General features: G+C 34.7%; 1 protein-coding gene across 1 annotated transcript in view; it reads right to left on the reverse strand.

Annotated features, from left to right (window-relative positions):
* Positions 1-20673, reverse strand: part of LOC126965521 (pituitary homeobox homolog Ptx1) — an 80206-nt gene that overhangs the window by 25101 nt on the left and 34432 nt on the right. The window contains exon 3 of the mRNA XM_050809184.1: positions 2450-2575. Coding sequence (XP_050665141.1) covers positions 2450-2575 — 126 coding nt within the window. The remainder of the gene's footprint in view (positions 1-2449; positions 2576-20673) is intronic.

Here is a 20673-nt window from a genome sequence, read left to right on the forward strand (position 1 = left end):
CGTCGCCGCCACAAGCAGTGATATTAAGCGAGCATAACGAAGCCTGTCCCAACAACTCAAGCAAGTAACAAAAAAGAATGTTCATCTACATATTATGTAATACTCAATAAAACAATACTACGTCTACCTACAATTAGACCATTTTGTTTAAATTGGATTAAATAAAGAAAATATAACAAATAAAGTTTGTATTTAATTCAGAAAAGATAGTCCAGGCGCCAGCGAGATTTGTTTGTTGAACTATTAGAAGAGTGTTAAACGAAAATGTATTTGCCCATAGATTTCACTGCTTTACTCGGTTAAACTACTGTTTTAAGTTTGTCAATCTGTGTGTGTTACAAGTACCCTGAAGGGTACTTGTAAATAAGAATGAATTGAATATGAATTGAAATTCACTAAAGTTTGTGTATTATTGTTCTCTGTTGAGGGAATTCAAACGACAAATTGACTAAGTATGTTATAGCTGGTACTAGTTCATTTTTGCATATTTTAATAATTTCTGTGAGAATTTAATCATAGTCATAGTCATTTTACTAATAACAAGCGTATGGAGAGTTTTAAAAATTGATTTTGGCTCCATACCTACTTTGTGTAATGCAAACACAGCGATTCCGTTCTCTTTATCATCCCATTCCATTCTATCATATCGCAAAATATTGTACAATGTATTGGCGCCAAAATGAGACGACTCAATGGACTATCACATAAAAATGACAGATTCCAAATTCAAATGTAATATTTTGTTTATTTTTATTTTTAACAGTATTAATGACCAGACTATGTATCATACAGTTAATAGTGAATGTAACATGTACTAAGTGTAAAGAACACAAGAAGAACAATAAGTCTCCCCCTTTATAGAGACAATTAGAATAGTGCTAATGGACACTTTCTTTCTCTATTTAGTAAATTAAGTAAAAATTTTGCTTATTAGCCTAAAGTTAAGATTATGGAAGAGAGGGCAAGCGTACGGGTCACCTGTTAAATGATCACCGCCACCTACATTCTCACCAAACCAGAGGAATGGCAGAAGCGTTTCCAGCCTCTTAGAAAAATTTACGCGTTTTTTTTTGAAGGTACCCATGCCGTATCGTCCTGGAAACACTGCACAAGGAAGCTCATTCCACATCATCTTTGTTGTACGCGGAAGACCTCCTGGAAAACCGCATTGTGGAGGGACGCCACACATTCAGATGACGGGGATCATATTGTAATTTGTGGCGTGTCGTGTGAAGATGGAATTTGGTGGCAGGAGTCAGGTCAGCAGTACTTCAGAACCATCCCCGTGATAAACGTGATATAAGACACACAATTAGATATAGTGACGTCCCCGATAATTCGAGCTGCTCTGCGTTGCACGCGGTCAAATGCTTCGAGCTAATACTGGGGTGCGCCAGACCAGAGACGACAGCAATACTCCATATGTGGCCGGACACGCGCTTTGAAGAGCGCTAGAATGTGGGCCGGCTTGAAGTATTGCCGTGCTCTTTATGACGCGCAGCTTCTTCCTATTTGGCTTTACCTTCCAGATGACCGCGGAACTGTATTCCGAGTATTCCGATACGAGGCAAAGTTTTAAGTGTTGTCGAAGAGCGGTGATACGACAAATGAGTGTTTTTAGTGTTCAAAAAATTTAGTCTTCTGGGAGTTAATTTAGACAAGACTTGTGTTTTTATTAAAACCCTGAGCGGCACTGCATTATAATGGGCAGGGCCTATCACTCACTATCAGGTGTCAAAGTCAAATAAACTATAATAGACTTTCTCCAATTAGCCTTTAGCTAAGCGCTTTTGAACCGTTTATTATTTTAAATTACTGAATATACCATCGGAAAAAGTAGAGCTTGTGAGAAGAACATACAAGAAACTCAACAGCCACTCTTTTCAAACTTGTTTGTAAGGTCTTGTTCAAAGCTAAAAACGTTGTATACATCAAATAAAAAAGTAAATAAATTGTATAATGTACGGAGGGGGGGGGGGGGGGCATAGGCGTGGAGAATATACAATGTACTCTTCAATAGGGCTACTGACAACCCAAGCGCTGGCAGCTATTTCGGTCATCGGATCAGCCTAGCTATCCACGTGGAAATGCAGCCATTATTCTTTTTGTTTTAATTTAATGTTATCATAGTATTGTAAATATAGTTATAAGGTTCTTTTTTGTTTTAATACATATAAATTTAAATATGTTAACTGTATAAATATAAATTATCGTAAATAGGATGCATCAAAGTTTAGAACTGTCGCGTCGTGATCAGGTCGACCTGGCACAACAAGCACCCGTTCACGAGTCGACGCAAGGACCAGCCATCGTTCCTTTCGCACATATTTAAGGGATGGAGACGACCCGGCACACGACGCCGCGTTCATCGATGTGAGCGTCTTGTTCGTCGCGTGTCTCTTTCTAATCTAGTTAACCAGTGTAGGCAAGGTTAGGTAGTGTAACTCACTATCGTCCGTCATCTTCCGATCCCGCCGAGGTCGCGGCGGCGCGTACAGCGACTGTTCCACTCCGGACCCGCCAGATGTGAGCGACGAGTGCCCACTGTCCCGAAATTCGCCCGTTTCTGCCCATACTGTAACAATACATTTTATCAACTTTATGTTCATCAACATCAAACAAAGGCTTCCCCAAAGATCACGACGATTGGTTCTACGCTGCCGATTCCGTCTATCTTGACCAGATCATCGATCTATCTTGTGTGGTCCAACACTGCGTCTTCCGGTAGGAAGAGGAGCACAAACGAGCTGAAAAACGGGTCACCTGATGGTAAGTGATCCCCTTTGACCGTCACTAGGGCTCGGTTTCAGGGCGACTAGTGAAACCTAATGTAACATGTACATTTCTGTCCCTAAATTGTTTGTCGTGCACCATTATATTTAAAGATAACTTAATCAGTATTCAATAAAGGAAAGTTTAACTAAAGCCAATTCATGTAAAGTTGTAGTCAATATTGTGTTGACACCCCGTTGCTTACGACCCAATTAAGTGTCCCTGAACACTTGTTAGCTAATTAGCTATTACTCACCCGAGACTAAAGACGGCGCGTGTGTTTACGCCTTTATTTATCCCACTTAATTTTGCACGTAATTGTCCGTGGTTAATTAATAGTGCCTCACTTAGTTATTATTCAAGAAAACTGTTTAAGACATAAAATATTTGGGTACCTGACGTGTATTTCTTGTCTTTATTATTTTTCTTATGAAACCAATTACAACATGAGTATTGGAGTAAAATGGGACTCATAAAGTAGTTAATAGTTCTTCTCAATCGGTCACTCTTGTCTCTCTGTAGAGTGGTCGTGGTTGCCAAGATGACGCAACATTAGTCACCGTTGGTCTCCCCAGTTATGGGTCGCACTGCCTCCCTCGCGATACTCCTCCACTTTTGACGGTTTGCATCATTGCGGGAGCACTCCACCACAGGTGTCTGGGTCACTGTTTTGATGAGGTCCGTCCATCGCGTGGGTGAGCGTGCTCTCGCTCTTTTCCCCTCCACTTTGCCCGCACTATTAACCGCTCAATCGATCCTTCATTTCTGGAGATGTGATCAAAGAACTTCAGAATTCGTAATTGCATAGTCGACGTTAGCCTTTCTTTTATCCTCAGTCCTTTTATGATGGAATTGTTGGTTCGGAAAGCCCCCAGTTAATAATGGTCACTTATAAAAACTTATTATGATCATTTTTATAGAATATAGTCATTATTTATATTACAATTACCAAGTAACAAAAATATAAAATCTAAAGAGATAACAGAAATGTTATAAGTGCTGTTGCCTTGTGGGTAATAAGGCAATACATACATTAAGTTGCGACGCATACTTTCAACGCTAAGCGCAAAATAACGGCAATATGAATAAATTTAATATATTATAAAATAAAACTCAAATATCACATAAATATACTTACGCTACTGTCTATACAACAAATAATTTTTATATTACATTGTTTCGAGATCTTAGAGTATCATCATTGTTGATCACGGCTACGGCTGTCAGTTTGTATTGCCACCCATTGATCCTTATGTTTTGTGAAAAGTCACGAACAGATCTGATTGCAGACGTGATTGTAAATGCAATGAATATAACAGCGAAGTGTTCTTATTGAGAATTAATTTAACAGATGTAATGAACAATATTGCCAATTTTATTGATTAATCTTTGTAACTAACAACAAATCTAACAATTAAATTTTGATTTTGGATAGATTAAATGATGAACTATGAGATGAGAACTATGAGAGAATGAAGATTTGTAGAAAATGTATACATTTATAGAAAACGGATAATGTCGAGGTGATGTAGTGAGGTTGAAAGGATAGAATACAGAAGATGCTCTGCAATATATTACAGTAATAGATTTATTTCTTTACTGACACACCAGTTGACCTGACCACCATAGATGAGTTGACTTTAACTTCATAATAGAGCGCCCGAATCGACGCACGCACACAGATTACACACGAATTATTCGGCCGCTAAGCAATCTTGGGGAGATAAAACTATTGAGTGTCACGTCGTACGCCGTCGATACTGGTCGCTGTCTGAGTTATATTATCTGCGCCGCGTCGTTTGCGTCATCAATCTTTTAATATGTACCTACCAACCCTAACACTCCGCCCAGATGGAGGTATAAATTGCAAGAAGACCGCTGAGTTACGTTACTGTTCCATTACTGGTATTGTGACGGAAGGGAGAAGAGAAAGGTCGTCAGTCGACAATCAGATTGAGGATGTCAAAGCCGGCTCGTTCGAGAGAGCTCAGAACAAGAGTTGATACCAATGAAGAAGTAAAACGTTACAGTTAAGAATGATTCACTTCATTTAAACTCTGAGTGTAAAATAGTTTAACATTATTATAGACACGTCTATTCTTTAAATATCATGTAAAGTGTTCTCAGATGATTTTAATAGATACTTACATAGTTCAAATTTTAAAATTTCTTATTAAAATAGGATATGATATCACTTATTGAAAGTCAAAAACTATCACTCAATCGAAATAACATGCCTCAGACCTGAGAAGAACGGGCGCAACAAACTCAGGGGACGTCTTCTTTTGTTTGAAATACAATTTTGATATAATAAAATTTATATTTTAATTAGTCCTACGGCAGTCGCTCCATTCCCAATTTGTGTTATCATTTATAAAGTCATATATTTTATTATATATATCTATATACCACACAAATGTCTTCTAATAATTCTTTTGAATTTCATGAAACATTTGTCCTGAACATTTTCTGGGATCATGTTGTAAAAGCATATACATTACCAAAAGAACTACTAATAGAACTTAGCCGGGTAGTAAGTTCACAAAAAGTTTATGTTCTCGATCATAAATTTGGTTAAAATAGAAATAGGAATTTGAATTGTTCAAGTATCACGTCACAGCGAAAACAAATTATGTCGGTCTGAACAAACAGAGCTAGGACACAAACCGCACACAAGTTCAAATAAATTTAATGTTTGCTGGTTTGATAGCGACTGATAAGTATGTTCATTGTTTTATTGGGGCTGTAAAGCGCCTCTCTCAACTGTTCATGCATGAAAGACAGTCGCGAATAAAAGTGCTTTCACGTAATTTAATTAACAGCCGATTTCAATATCCAGTCTCCAGTTTAATATTACTTAGAATCCAGATTTTATTTAGATATTTCAATGTACAAATATTTATTTATTTCTAAATCCGTATAGTACATAATGCTCATCTGTCACATTTATAGATATACCTAGCTAAACAAAGGTAATACTTACGTTATTTTAACGTTCCATTGCTGTAGATGAAAATAATAACAACAACCAACTAGATGATAATATGTTCTAAACACTGAAGATTTTTTCTTGAATTTTTTAATTTACAGTATTTTATCATGGTCAAGCTCCATACTGGTCGAGCTAGCTCCATGCTGGAGAATTGTTTTGGAATAAAATAATGATATCATTATCAATTTATTTAATATGAAACGAAATTGCATTTTATTTTGCCTGTGTAAATCTTGTTAAGTAATAATCTTCGAATTCCATTTTAGCTTAACAGCTCACAAATAATATCAAATAAATTGACGTTTATATAACAATAAAATGTTCAAGACTTAATTACAAATTGAATACATCTGTAGGTACTAGGAGCATAGTCAAATTTGTCATAATTGGTAACTGTTAGTATTACAACGTAGTAACATTTAGTATAAATTATAGTTATTTAACTGTCAGTTACTTATCATGAGCTAGTAATAATTAAAATAATAAACAATTTTAAGCCGACCTGTACATTGACTTCAACTATTCACTATTTCAGAGTTTTAATATTCTTCTCTAATAGCAAAAACTAATAATAAATTTTGTAGAAGATAAATAATCACAAAAAATTGATAAAAATGCTTATAGTGCTAACTAACAATAAAAACAAATCGTATATAACATCGCATTACCACGATTTTCTCTCTTATGTTTATCTCAAAGCCGAAAATCCAAAGTAATGCAACATAATCTTCAGTAATGTGATAAATAACATTATGCGTTTATTTTATTGTCCACAGTAGCTAATTGATCTTAATGCTGTAAACGACCATTCAAGTTTTTTTGTATGATATCATCTAATCTAGCCTGGATTAAGTAGTTTTATGAATGAAATTATATCAAACGCAATTGTTAGTGAAGGTTGATAGTATTTGTAAATTTGCGTGCAATGTGGTTATGTTTTTAATCTTATTTACGCTATTACCAATTATAAAGACTAGGTTTTTAATGGAAGTTTATATTGACAAGTTAACACATTAAAACATTAAACTGGAACTGAGACTGTAAATTTAACAATAATCGGGAAAAAATTAATGGATTCCATTAATAAAATTCTTTCATTTAGTTCTAACTACGATAGTAATACCACGCCATATTGTCTTTTTCGCTGTATGAAAAATCTAGGAGAGTGTTACTATATGATACATTTAAGTAAGACTACCTACGTAACATCATTAACTATTAATTAATTTATGAAATAAGAAAGCATTAGGAGCCTTAGCAGCAATTTTTTTTTTTTCAAATAAGATCAAAACCATCATTATTTACGTCTTGATGTTTTGCTTTTTTTAAAGTGCTAAATTACTTCAAACAGTTCTTAAAACGACTTATTGATATAAGCTGCAAACAGAAGCTTAATATAAAATTTTGACAAATGGTTACCTAAGTATTAGAGAAGGAAATAAAATACTATTATTTGTATGTGCCACATGACGATAGTTTTGAAGTCGGTTTTTTTAAACGTAGTTTTTTTTTTATTCTCAAATCTATAGTACATTATCTGTATTGATGCAGTAAACCATTAAAAATTTCCTCCACTTAATATGACCACTGAGTGTTACATTGTACATAATTTTTTTTTGTTTAGAGTGATAAGTTTTTTATATTTTAGTTTAGGTAACCAATTTATTGAGTAAATTAGATAAGTAGTAAGTAAACGAAGAAATTGTCATATTATGTTAATAATGTTTTTAAGTACTTGTAATTTAATTAAGTAATTAATTGCATGTCGAGTTAGCCCGTAAATGGGGTATACGATGTTAAATAATATAAGTAGTTAATGTGTAAATATACTATAAGGTAATACATTGTATGCAACGTGGGCTTCCTATTAAATAAATAAATAAATAAATACATAATGTTTACATAAATAATTCAGTTCAATTTATTTGTCTGTCAAATAAATTACTTAACGTTAGATAAAGATTTTGTTGACGAGTGTACCTGTCGATGTAATAAGGTAATATAATCATCGTGCTAATAGTGTGAACTTTATAACTTTTATCTGGTATCATTAAACAATTATATTTGAAAACAAACGCCTGTCGCACTAAGGGCCTTTTATTGATAATGTAAGAAGTTGGTTTTTTTATCTTTTTTATTCTAATCAATTTTAATATAGTATTTGCTGTTATTTTCTACAGGCATAATTATTAAAATTTCATGAGCATAAAAAAAACAAACAACGTTTTATTTTGTCAGGATTATAGATTGATGTAAAGGTGTTGTGATGTGATGAGGATTATTTTTATTATTATAATGATGAAAAATCAATGAAGGAATCTGGGTTACGTACAAAAAATTATGTTTTCTTGTAGAACTATTATTGCGACACAGAACAACAGAAACTACAGAAACAAAGATAACAAAAGTCAAGAGGTAACAATGAAAACTTCAAAAACAATGCAGTAATAACGGTAATGAAACTGCAAACCGTACTGACGCAACAGGATGGGTGTGAGAAGTGAAAGGGGAACGGGAAAGGGCTTCCCTTTCTAGCGAGGTCCAGAGATAATGTGGATAAGGTGAAATACAGATGGAGAATTGTTCCAATGTTTACTATTGTTGTTTTGCAAATTGCGTATGAAAAAACATTGACCAATCAGAACACTCTACATCTCACACTGCTAACTTCATTTGTAATAATATTGTACTTCGACCTGACTTGCACTAAATAACTTATATAGTTTTACAGTGAATTAAGATTTTTTGAATTTGAATTTGAATATACCGTAATAGATAGTGTGGTGTTCGAGGAAGGTTTTAGTTTATAATTTGTTAATTTTTTGTTTACATTTTTGTAATCATAACAATGTTTGTTGGAGGAATCGGAGAAAAACAAGCCGTCTGGGTGCTTTTAACAAAAACGCTGTCCAAACCCCTTAAGATATAACATAAAATGTATAGTCGAATAATTGTGTTTATCTTATATATAGGTCTACAGAAAAGTTCGCGATGGCATATGTCTACCTCACAAAGTGAAAGTACTATGTATTGTTCTATTATATATATTATGTATTGTACCATTTTGCGGTATGTAAAAACTGTTTACCCAGATGCGATATTAATTAATCCTTACCAATATGTAGTACTATATATTATATAATCATTCAGAAATTTCGTTTTTGTTTCATTTTTAACTCATTAACTTTGATTATACATTTCGGATGTCTTTAGAATACATTATTTCCGAATACTTTGACATCATTTTCTATCTATCGACATAACAGCGTCCAGCGTTGACAAACCATTGGATTTGTTTAATGCGATTAGGTACTAATTATGACAGTATAAGCCGACTATCTTGTTCACGAAGCATCCTTACACAAACAATGAATTCAAGCTCTATTTTTGATGCATCCAATGTACTATAATTAATATATATACAATTTATTTTTTTACTTTTTTCGAATCTGATATTGAAAACGCTTTTTTAAAACTCTTGTCTTTGAACACGATTCATATATTAGATGCAGCATCTTACAAACTAATTTTACCAGTGGGAGGAGTGGGAGGCTCCTTTGCACAGGATTCCGGCTAGATTTTGGGTACCACAACGGCGCCTATTTCTGCCGCGAAGCAGTAATGTATAAGCATTACTGTGTTTCGGTCTGAAGGGCGCCGTAGCTAGTGAAATTACTGGACAAATGAGACTTAACATCTTATGTCTCAAGGTGACGAGCGCAATTGTAGTGCCGCTCAGAATTTTTGAGTTTTTCAAGAATCCTGAGCGGCACTACATTGAAATGATGAGGGCGTATCAATTACATCAGCTGAACGTCCTGCTCATCTCGTCCCTTATTATCATAAAAAAAAATATAACCCACAGCTTTTGTAAACTAATACTCTTATTCATTTAAAAGAGTGGCCTTTCTTTTATGTTCGTCTCATTAGCTCTACTTTTTCCGAACATATGGTAGATACAGTAATTTAAAAGGAATATTTATAGGGATTTACATGTTTAGAAACTCTTAGTTTAAGCCTAATATAATAAAGTTTATTTGACATTGATTTTGATTTTAAGAGATCAATTGTTGAGTTTCTTGTTGATGAAATGTGTTTTAAGCATACTAGAATAAAAATATTTGACTTTGACTAGGTGCATGTCGTATAGTTAGCGCCTAGTTAATTTTTTCTGCTGTATAATAGTTCTTCTAGTAAGATATTGGGTGTTCCACGTGAGCAAAGTCGCGGGTAGAAGCTAGTGTAGTTGTATTATTGCCTGGGGTGTCAAATCATAAACAGTTTTCAAGGCATACACCTTTGATACCAGGACGAACAAACAGAGTTGTTGTATTTACAGTAAGACAGACAGCGGCTCGGGCAAATATAGATAAGTAGAGAAATTTATGACCGACGACCGTATGGTGTTGTGATACGGGCAAGGTGTGTCTCCTGTGTAATGAACACAGGACCAGGGCCTCACGTGAGCTGGACTTGGAGGCGACTCACTTTGACCTGATCTTGGATCTCACAATAAGTATAAAAATAAATAAATTATTAACACTCACTGCTCAAGATCCATTCCTGTTTCAGACATTTTTATCCCTAAGACATTCCTATTACTTTTTGTTAAGTATAAGATAATCAATAACCATCGCTCTAGCTGCTTGTAACCTGTCCAATTGATTATTTCTATTAATTTTTTTTTTAATTTGTATGCAATAAATGGTTCCCAAGCTTTTGGATCGATATATACAGTTGTCCCCCGGCTGTGCCACATGGACCGGAACTGCCATAAATATTGTACATGTAACATTTTACTGAAAGAAAACTTTGTTTTGATTTAAAAAACAATTTGAAATGCGTTTCTAGATTTTTAAATAATTCCCTGATTGAACCAGGAATTTACCATACCGATCGAAAGACTCCATCATAACACTTATTTGTAAATAAAAAAAATTAAACTAAGCGGTTGAAGTCATGGTTCTAATATAGTAATTAATGCTTATAATATAAAAAGTTTCTCAACAACTTTCTTGAGCCTTCAAAAGACAGCTGTCAAGTTATTTAGTATTTCCATCATATTTTCAGGAACCTAAACAAAAAGCCCCAAATAGAGGAGTTATTTATATCTCTTAAGTGGCTCAAGTGGATTACATCTAAATAAAACAGTGTTAATGCTAGTAACAATAAGTGGACCACCAACGGGAGTCTGGATAACGTAATCCCGATCGCATTAGCCGGGAAGCAGGAATGAGTGTTCACTTCCGTCTCCTGAATGTTTACATTGATTCACCGGCCGCGGCCGTGCGGTGACCAACAGATACCGCGGTGATAATGTCTTGTATAGCTCTTACCTACTTAACATTATTATCTGTGACTAATAAGTCTTAACATAGACTAGCGTACAGACAGACAAGGCGTGCGAGAGAGAAGAGCACCTCCAACGGAGATACAACGTACGTAAACAGGCGGCCACGGTAGGTATTAGCTCCTCACTATTATAAATATTAACTCACTTACATTAAACCACTTGCTAACGCACACATGACAAATCAAATGGGGTATCAGGTGGTGTAAACGCTAGTATACCTATTCTGACTATGGTTCTAAATTCATGTGAGTAATATTAAGTCCCTAAGTCTTATCAGTTTGGAAAAACAGTAGCCGGTAATTGATTCCATGGCTGTACGAGGCAAGACATTTCTTGCAAAATGTGCGGTTGTGGAATGACAGACGTCTACGTGATGCGTTTGGTATTTAGCATATTGACGTGATGTCCGGTTGTGGTGTTTTGCCGCTGGTATAAACCCGAACAGCTCCTCTGAGCACTCCCCGTGATAAATGCGGTAGAAGATAAAGAGAGAACCCACATCTCTACTTTGCGTAGAGATGTGGTTTCTCTCTGTAAAGACTTGATCGTCAATGTTTCAAGCCGCTCTTCGTTGTATGCGGTCAAATGGAAGAAGCTGGTACTGGGGAGCACCCGCCCAGAGGTGAGAACAGTACTCCGACTGAGGCCGAATTTGCATCTTATGTGGTTGCTTATAGTGAATTACTGTCCCGCCTTACTGAGTACAACAAGCTTTTTAGAAAGTTGGGTAGGTAAAAGTAAAATTCTTTTGGGCAAAGTTGGCTCGAATCGACACGCAATTATAATAATATACTACTGCGTTTAACGTTACGTGTTAAAGTTAAAGTGTTAGTTCATTCAATTTATTTGTCGTCTTCAAAGTGTGCTCCTTCATAAACGATACACTTACGACAATCATCCAATCATAAAACATTTTCTGGAATAGATTTGAGTTCTCATAGCTAATTCTCTTTTATGTCTCTCTTATGTAAGTTGAGTTTAGGAAAAAGAAAGAAGTCTGCTAGAGCCTTTGGTGAAGAAGGTGGTTGCTTCATGGAACTTGTTGAGCGTTTGGTCGAAAATTCGTTTGCTTTGTGCGAAAGTGCATAATCGTGGAACAAAATCCAACAATTTTATTTCTACAAATATGGCCTTTGTTGAATTTCCGCTCTTAAAAACCGCCATAACTCTCTCATAATAATTTTTTTCATTTATATTCATAGTTTTTTTTTTTTTGTAAATTATAGGCAAAAAGAATATTTTATTCAAATAATTAATAAATACTGATAAGTTTAAGTCTGTTTTATATAATTGTGAAATAATGCATGTTTTAATTATCATATAATATTATTGATCTCTTATTCATTTACGTTTAATTCAATTTGTAAATATTCCGATAATGTTTGCATTCATTTTAATTAAATATGTTTTTGAAATGTGTGTAACACCTATAATTAAGTCAACACTTAGAATTTATTATTTATTGTAATAATGTTATTATACTTTTGTTAGTGTTTGTCTTGTTGGTGTTAAATAAATAAATAAAATAAATAAATAAATAATAGATTTATTTACCGTTTGAGTTTCCGGTAACAATATGAGTGCACAACACCGCGATAGTTAAAGAAAACAGTCAACATGACTTTGAATTTTGATCGATTTTGGCGTGGTTTTTTCTGTTTCGGTTCAGTTGGAATGCCCCACTCCGAAGGTTGTTGACTAATTTACATATAAAACTCGTAAGTCTATGTCTCGTCACATGGAACAATGCGTTTCATGAATGTTGGGTCGGAATTGACTCGTTCTAGCATGTCCTCACAGACTATTATGCGATTGAGTTTTTGGAGAAAATTCAGGTCTTTGGGGATTTATAAGCTTAATATTAGACTACACTGTATATGTATAATATTTCTGTTAGGCTAATAAAATTAAAATTATAGTAATAAAATAAAAGAATTAAAGGGGAAATTTTTTGTCAAGTTATTAAAATAAAACAATTTATTCAAGATAAACCTTCTATAATATTAGGAAATCAGAAATGAAAGGGGGCTGATCCTATTTTTATTAATAAAGTTGAATTTAGTAATACTGAAATATTATTGAATTCAAAATTTTTGAATAAAATTATTTTAATAATAATAATAAAAATAAAATTAATGGAGGCAATAGATTGAGTTAAAAAATATTTTAAAGAAGCTTCATTATGAAGTAAATTTTTATTAGGCTCTGTTGTGCTAAGATAGCACAGGATGCCGGTTACGTGGTAACTACAGCGGCGCCGGCGCAGCAGTAATGCACATCATTTGTAACGTATGCCGTTGCCGTTTATAAATAAAAACCGGCTCAAATCGTACTCTTTATTCTTATTTTGGGGCAGTCAAGTAAAATTTATAATACCGATCAGATTTCGCTAGATAAAATATCAAATGCCCCTTAATTTTGTAGAGACCAATGAAACGTGAATTCGAAGCAGTACTAACAAGATAACGATAACGTTTGTTATTGCCACTGCAGCTATCACTGGGCACGCCAGTAGCTAGGTAACCGCCGCACCTGTGTCCCTCCACACCGCAGCCAATCGCGACTCGCGAACCAGATATCATACAAATTAATGGCGTGTGAGTTGTAAATGGCTGATGGATTACGGCCTATTCATTCCTGTTTTGCCTGCCGTAAAGAGGCCTCATTGAAACGCATTTCACGGCCTCGCTCCCTAATTTTCCCGAGCATGTTTTTGTTCCCGGGCCCTTTTCTTTATCATAATTCATCATCATTTCATGGATTGTTGCTCTTCTATTCAGTGGAATCCCACATACTTGTGTATATATAGTAACGCTTTATGAATTTTACATAAAACTCTACTCTCAAAAGTACCTTTAGAAAATTAAGTAATAAACTTGAGTTAGGCGTGTATGTACTTCGTATCTTTATTAAGAAGAGTTTTACTTAAATAAGTCTTAATCTTTATTTCCAAAAACTGCCACAAATATTTTTACAAATACAATAGATATGAAAAATTAACATTATATTATTAATTAAAAAATAAATTTAAAATACAAATAGTAAAAACAATATAAAAAGAGATACTAATGATATGCAAACAAGGAAGGATTATTTTTAATAACTTAGATTGATAACAAACGAGGCAGCAGCGAGATTCGCAAAAAGGAAAGTTCTCAGCAAACGTAAAGATATTCCTGGATATATTATGAGATATTATGAACTTCCTGTATTGTTTGTCCGTGTAAGCTATCATATCGTGGTAACATGTAGAACAACTATACTTAGAGTACGCAAGAAGTTATACTTCTTTGGCGTAACAAAATAAAAATCCTTAAAAAAATATTCCTCGTGCTATTTTACGTTTGTAGAAAAAACAATATTGTGATAAAGAATGTATTAAATACAACCATATAAAATATTAATTTACTGCATAATTTAGATAAATAATGTGTAATTAAATATCATAACATTATTTCTATAGAATTATAAATAAAGTTTTCTTTTATCTTACAACTTAGACATATTGAAATTTATATAATTCTCATCCGTTGGCTGTGGTTCAGTAGACATTACCTACTATAAGGTAACAAGAGGCTAATGATAATTACTGTAATATGATACAAATGGTCTAAGTCACCAACTGACGCCAGGGTGACCAGTTAGGGTGCCGCGGCCGATGTGCGCTCGCAAGCTATAATTCATTCTGATAATTTTTCTGTAACGCGCCAAAAGAAGTATAAGTTCAATACTAAGCTAGATAAAATATTATGTATAAAACATCGCTGCAACTTACAGTAACTATTTTATAAAGCAGAAAACACCGCAATAGAATTGTACAGTTTGACTTGATGTTACAGGAAGAGTAAATACAGCTCGTTCGTAAGTTCCACGACATGGCCAATTAGTATTCCAAATAGTACCGACCGTCGACCATCGACCGCCAACGTCTCGTAGACATAAACGTAGAGAGTGGACCTTTCGGGAAGCACGAACGACGCATTATTTCTGAGCTGCCAACTCAACCATTGCAACTTGAATCTTAATGTTGACGCATTAAGTGCTAAAATTGTGTAAGTACGCTGTTTGTAGCAATCTACGGTTTCTATTTCACCCGGGCAATAACAGTCTTACAGCTTTGGAAAGTAGGTTCAAAATGATGAGGTCGTGACCGGAGCTGTGGGGTGCGGGACTTTGAGGCTTATTGTAATTGTAATAAAGCGGAGTGCAGCAGTTATGGGATGTGAGAGGTTCTAGACCAAATCCCGAGTAAGCTGTAACTTCCTTTTGGATTTTCGGAAGCCATTTGTCAGTCGCTTGTGTGCGTCTTAAATTTTTCATGTTTCAGTATTTTGAAGATACGTTACGAAGATCTATTATCGCTTATTGAATTGAATTAAATTTAATATGGAGTTTGACGTGCTCGTTAACCATGGGCCTTATGAGGAAGCTCATGATCGCTCAGAGGATAATGGAGAGGGCTAGGCTCGGAGTTTCCCCGCAGAAATGAGGAGATCCGTAGGAGAGCCAAATTCACCGACGTAGCCCAGATGGTTGCGAAACTAAAGTGGCAGTGGGAGGGGCACATAGCAGAGTAAACCACGTATCGGAAGACACAGTGTTGGTAGGACCCCCACAAGAAGGTTGGATGAGGGCAGCGCCACAAATGGCCGACCAAATAACTTTTGAGCCTAATGAGGACTGGAAATTGAAATTTCCAAATATTTGGGATAATGGTATGAACTTAAAATAAGTAGGCAGTACTAACAAATTAAGCCGACACTAATGAACGATAGCTCTATTATCCTATCGTAAATAATTAATATAACATTACTACTATGGAATAGTAACTACATACTAATAACATCAAATACATTATAACGTCGCTCCTAGATATCAGCGCCAGTGTAAAAAAAATGTTACCTATGTTACCTTCAGTAGGATATGTTATGCTAAAAATATATTTTTAAGACGTGCTTGCAAATGAACATGAAAAATATGATAGTATAGATTTGTTAACTCCTCAACTCACTCAAATCATCTTTTCTTTTTTTTGTATCATATTATCTTTTTGGCTTTCATAATTCATAATGTAATATATATAATTTACGTGTTACGTTGTTTGTCCGCGATGGACTCCTAAACTAATGAACGGATTGAAATGGGGATTACCTACTTCATGGAGTGCGGTGTAGTCCAACATGAGAGATAGAATTGTTTTTATTTCAATTTGGGACCAATAATTATTTTTATTGTAATCATTTGAAACCAATAATTATTTTTATTGTAATAAAAGGTCCCATAATTATATTGTAATAATTATTATTGTGTATGGTTACTGAAGTATCTTACGATCAGGCTACCCGACATCGAGATTTCTTCGGGATCATTAATGGCGAAAACTGTCACACGGGAGGCACCGGTTCATTCACCGCCCATACACATAACTATCTATAACTTTTCATAACTATCAAGCATCATATAGGGGAGACCGGGGCTGGATGTGACAGGGGTAGGTAGTTACAGTGACAATGGTCGCGAAACAGAGAACGAAATTCTGCCGATAGAAAGGGATAAATACTCCTGCCACCACCGGCTACCACGCCACGAGAGCGAGTGGCGAAAGCATTTTTGTGGGAGGAGCCGGACGTAAAATTTTACACTTTTAGTAAAATTGGTTTGCAACTTATGTTCCATAAAGGCAGAATTGTCGTTGTTGTGATTTTTACGCCCAAATGCTGTCGTTTTCCAATGAATCTACGTTTATACAGCTATGTTTATTGACGTTTTCACAGCATAACATTAAAAGGTCAGATTTGGCGGTGGGGCTAAAAGTTACATTTCTTTGGGGCAGGTTGTGATTTGTCACTACCTGCCCCGTAGTGTTTGATTGGCAACTGAGATAATTTGTGCTCCATTTTTTTTATCAAGCTTTTGTCCCTTTTTTGTACGAATAATATATATATGAAAAAAATGAGCATGGCAAAATATCTAAAAAAATTGACGAACAAGCAGCAGCTATATTGAAGGAGGAAAAAATCGCAAGATTTTGGATTATGTCATATGTCACTAACAAGATATTTAAAGAAAAGAAAAGATGCAGAAGAGAAGGACATACCTGTGGAATCTCTCACAGTCGGCTATCAGACAAGTTTTCAACGTGATCAAGAGCCCATTGTGGTGAGTAAGGTTATTAAATACAGCCAATATTGCTACGGATTGACGTTAAAGGATGTCAAGCAACTCGCATTTTCTTGCGCACTTAAGCGCAACATTGTAATACCGCAATCGTGGATTGACAAAAAGGACACTGGATCTGGTTGGCTAGCTACATTACAACGCTGTTGCAGAACACCAGAAGCTGCTAGCTTGAGCAGAGCTATTTATTAAAACGAATGTTAATAAATTCTTTTCAAAATTAGATGACGTTTTGGAATGTAGATGAAACAAGTGAAAGCGAGAAATAATTAAGCTCCAAAAGGATGTAAACAAGTTGGTTCCATTACATCAGCAGACAGGGGGACTCTTGTAAGTCTCTGCGTAGCAGTAAATGCAGTGGGGAACTCGGTGCAGTGTATGTTTATCTTCCTTCGATTTAAATACAGAGACTATTTTGTTCGCCTGCATTAGTCTCCAACCTGCATTAGAATTTGCGAAAGTGATATTTCAGGCTACAGCAACTCACTGCTTGGCATTCCTTAAAGATATGATCTTCAAGTTAAAGTTCAAGTATAGTTAATCTTCAATTTTTAAATAAGATTTGTTCATTAGTAGGTGCTAACGTTTTTTTGGATCAAATATTAAGTTTGTAGTTTAGTTTTATTTCAGATATATATTTTGGTTGTAATAAGGCAAAATACTGCTTTATAGACATAATGTTAAGATGTTTAAATTAAGACAAGTAACTGATTGTGATGATTGCTCCTAATAGAAAACCTTAATAATAAATTTCTTTTCTATTGTTACAATTTGCCCCATGTTGTGTAACAACCACCCCGAGCACGGGGTTGAAAGTTACAGGGCTTTTTTTTCAGAATTTGTCCATTTATGTCATTACTCTCAGTTTGCTACATAAAATTTATTTTAAATAAAGATCCTGTATAGTTACTCTATCAAAAAAACCTTTACTCAGATAAAACACTCAAACCAATAAAAAAATATGACAGTTTGTAAAAAATGTCACAACCAATCCCGGTCTCCCCTACATACATCCTTACCTATCTATCCTTATAATCTATAGCGTTTATAATACCTATTGGTGAAATCATCATAAAAATTCTAAGTACAAACTAAAATACATTTCATAATATAGTTGTTCGAAAACTTACTACTGGAGAACGGCTGGACTGATTATCATGATTTTTAAGTTGTTGGATTTGCCGCTGAAAATACTTTTTCATACTAGTTGTATATATAAAATACGTCGGAGAAAAAACCGTCGAACACTAAAAATAAATTATATGGCAAAACAACGATTGCCGTATCACCTAGTATTATATATAAACCTACAGGTAAATAATAATAAATCAATAGAACTTATAGTAAAGTAAAAATACAGACTACTTTATTGTAAATTACGGAAACTCCAGGTCTTATGTAAGCAATACTTTATAATTCTTTTGTGGTAAAGTTACTCTTGTATAATAAAGACTTTGGATCTCCGATGAGCCAACACATCATCGTCAAACTTGATCGGCCCCTTGTAAACGCTTTATAAACCCATGAAGAGCTGAAGAAATCCCCTACCAAACTACCATAAACTGAACCCTTTGCTGACCCGTTGATGGTTGATATTGTTGTCATGACTACAGTTCGGAAAACAATAATATTATACCGAAAATAATTAATTACACGTTGCGGCATTAAGTTATAATATATATAACAAGAAATAATAACGGTTATGTTTCTGGAGCTAACTTAAGGCAGGTTCTAATTTAAATAACTGTCGCAAAAATTTGACCTTTGACGCCACCTACGTAACAATATATTAAAAATTAAAGGTCTTCATATAAGGCAATCGAAGTATTACATTGATAATACACGAATAAATATCTGAGGTTTTATAAATTAGTGAGTACTTATATCGTACAAAACAAGGGGTTAAATAGATCCCAAAGCGCCAGTAGCGGAGATAAATTTACTAACCCTTCTACTACAGACGAGTCATAGACCACCTGAGACTTGTAAAAATATCCCCTCAATGTGATTAGTGCAAACCGCACATAGCAGATGTGATATTTTTGAGAACCCACGAAATTGTTTCTATAATGTAACAATAAATCTAAATCTTTCTTTGAATAAATATTAAGGTATTGCAATCAAATATCTAGTATTTAACTAACTAACACTATTTACAGAATATATATAGATATGTATCTAACATGCTTAACAAGTCATGTTTTTAACTTTGTCGTTTTTAAGTGTCAATACTTAAAGGTTTCAAAAACATATTGAGGAACCGGAGATCAAATGCATGCTTTATATGAAAATTTGGAGTCGTCTTCTTGGTTGCAGTCTTCATTTATGAAGGTCGTGTCCGTAATTCAAGGTTTTCTTAACGTAGGTCACTACAGTCTTCCACTCCTTTCGGTTCTCCTTCCTGATAAGTCGTAAGTGTTAAGCCAATGAGGGTATTGATGTGGTCCAACCAGCGGCTAGATGGTCCTAGTATGTCCGAGTGGTTTTTGCACTCCAGCTTGCCTATGACTATCAGTTTGTCTAAATTACTGGTAAGGTGTCGGGTAATGTGGTCAAAAATTTGGAGAGGGTTACATAATTAAAAAAATGTTTTTTTGAACGAATAACGTGGGAGTTCCAAAAACGATTTCGTAAAAGACGTTATTATGGATGATATTTCTAAACTGCGCCAGTTCTTCATGATCATGATAAGATTATTTAAAATAGTAATATTTTTTTTTAAACATACAAATTTAAAAAAAAACATATATTTTCTACTTTCATATGTTTCACAACAAAACTGTTGAAACTTATCGTTAAAGTGACGAAAAAGTCAAAACAAACACAAAGATAGTTCGAAAGAACATCCTTCCAACATGTTAATAAAACCCTTGACTCGTTCAGTCATGGAAGATAATAAGAAGGGGACCGAAACATAGTCTCTGGCTTGACTTGTCCCTGGGTAATCACAGCTCCCATATGGACACAAATTACTTTCCACCAACAATGATGACACGTGGGGTCGGTTGATACCCATGTGGTTTATTTGTGGGTGATTTAATGTATATCATCCTGGGACCTACGCCAGTGAAGGGTTGACACGACTCTTGTAATCAATTCTATAACAAAACTGCGTTATTACTGATTCACTAAGGGCCGTTCCCAATATATCTACTATCTACAGATAGAGATAAAGTACTACCTTCTACTGTCAGTAATTAGCTGTCAATAATCTGAAGCTGTCCCAATATACCCGATAAGTCATTCTTATCGCCCTATATTGGTACGCGTTAATTGCAATTTTCATACAAACTTCTATCTCTGGTAAACTATACGTCGTCCCGTGTATAATAAGTGCCTTATTATTAAGATTTCTATGGTCGTCCCATTGACAGACAGC

This window comes from Leptidea sinapis, chromosome 7 (genome assembly GCF_905404315.1).
Source record: "Leptidea sinapis chromosome 7, ilLepSina1.1, whole genome shotgun sequence".
In the NCBI taxonomy this organism is placed as follows: Eukaryota; Metazoa; Arthropoda; class Insecta; order Lepidoptera; family Pieridae; genus Leptidea; species Leptidea sinapis.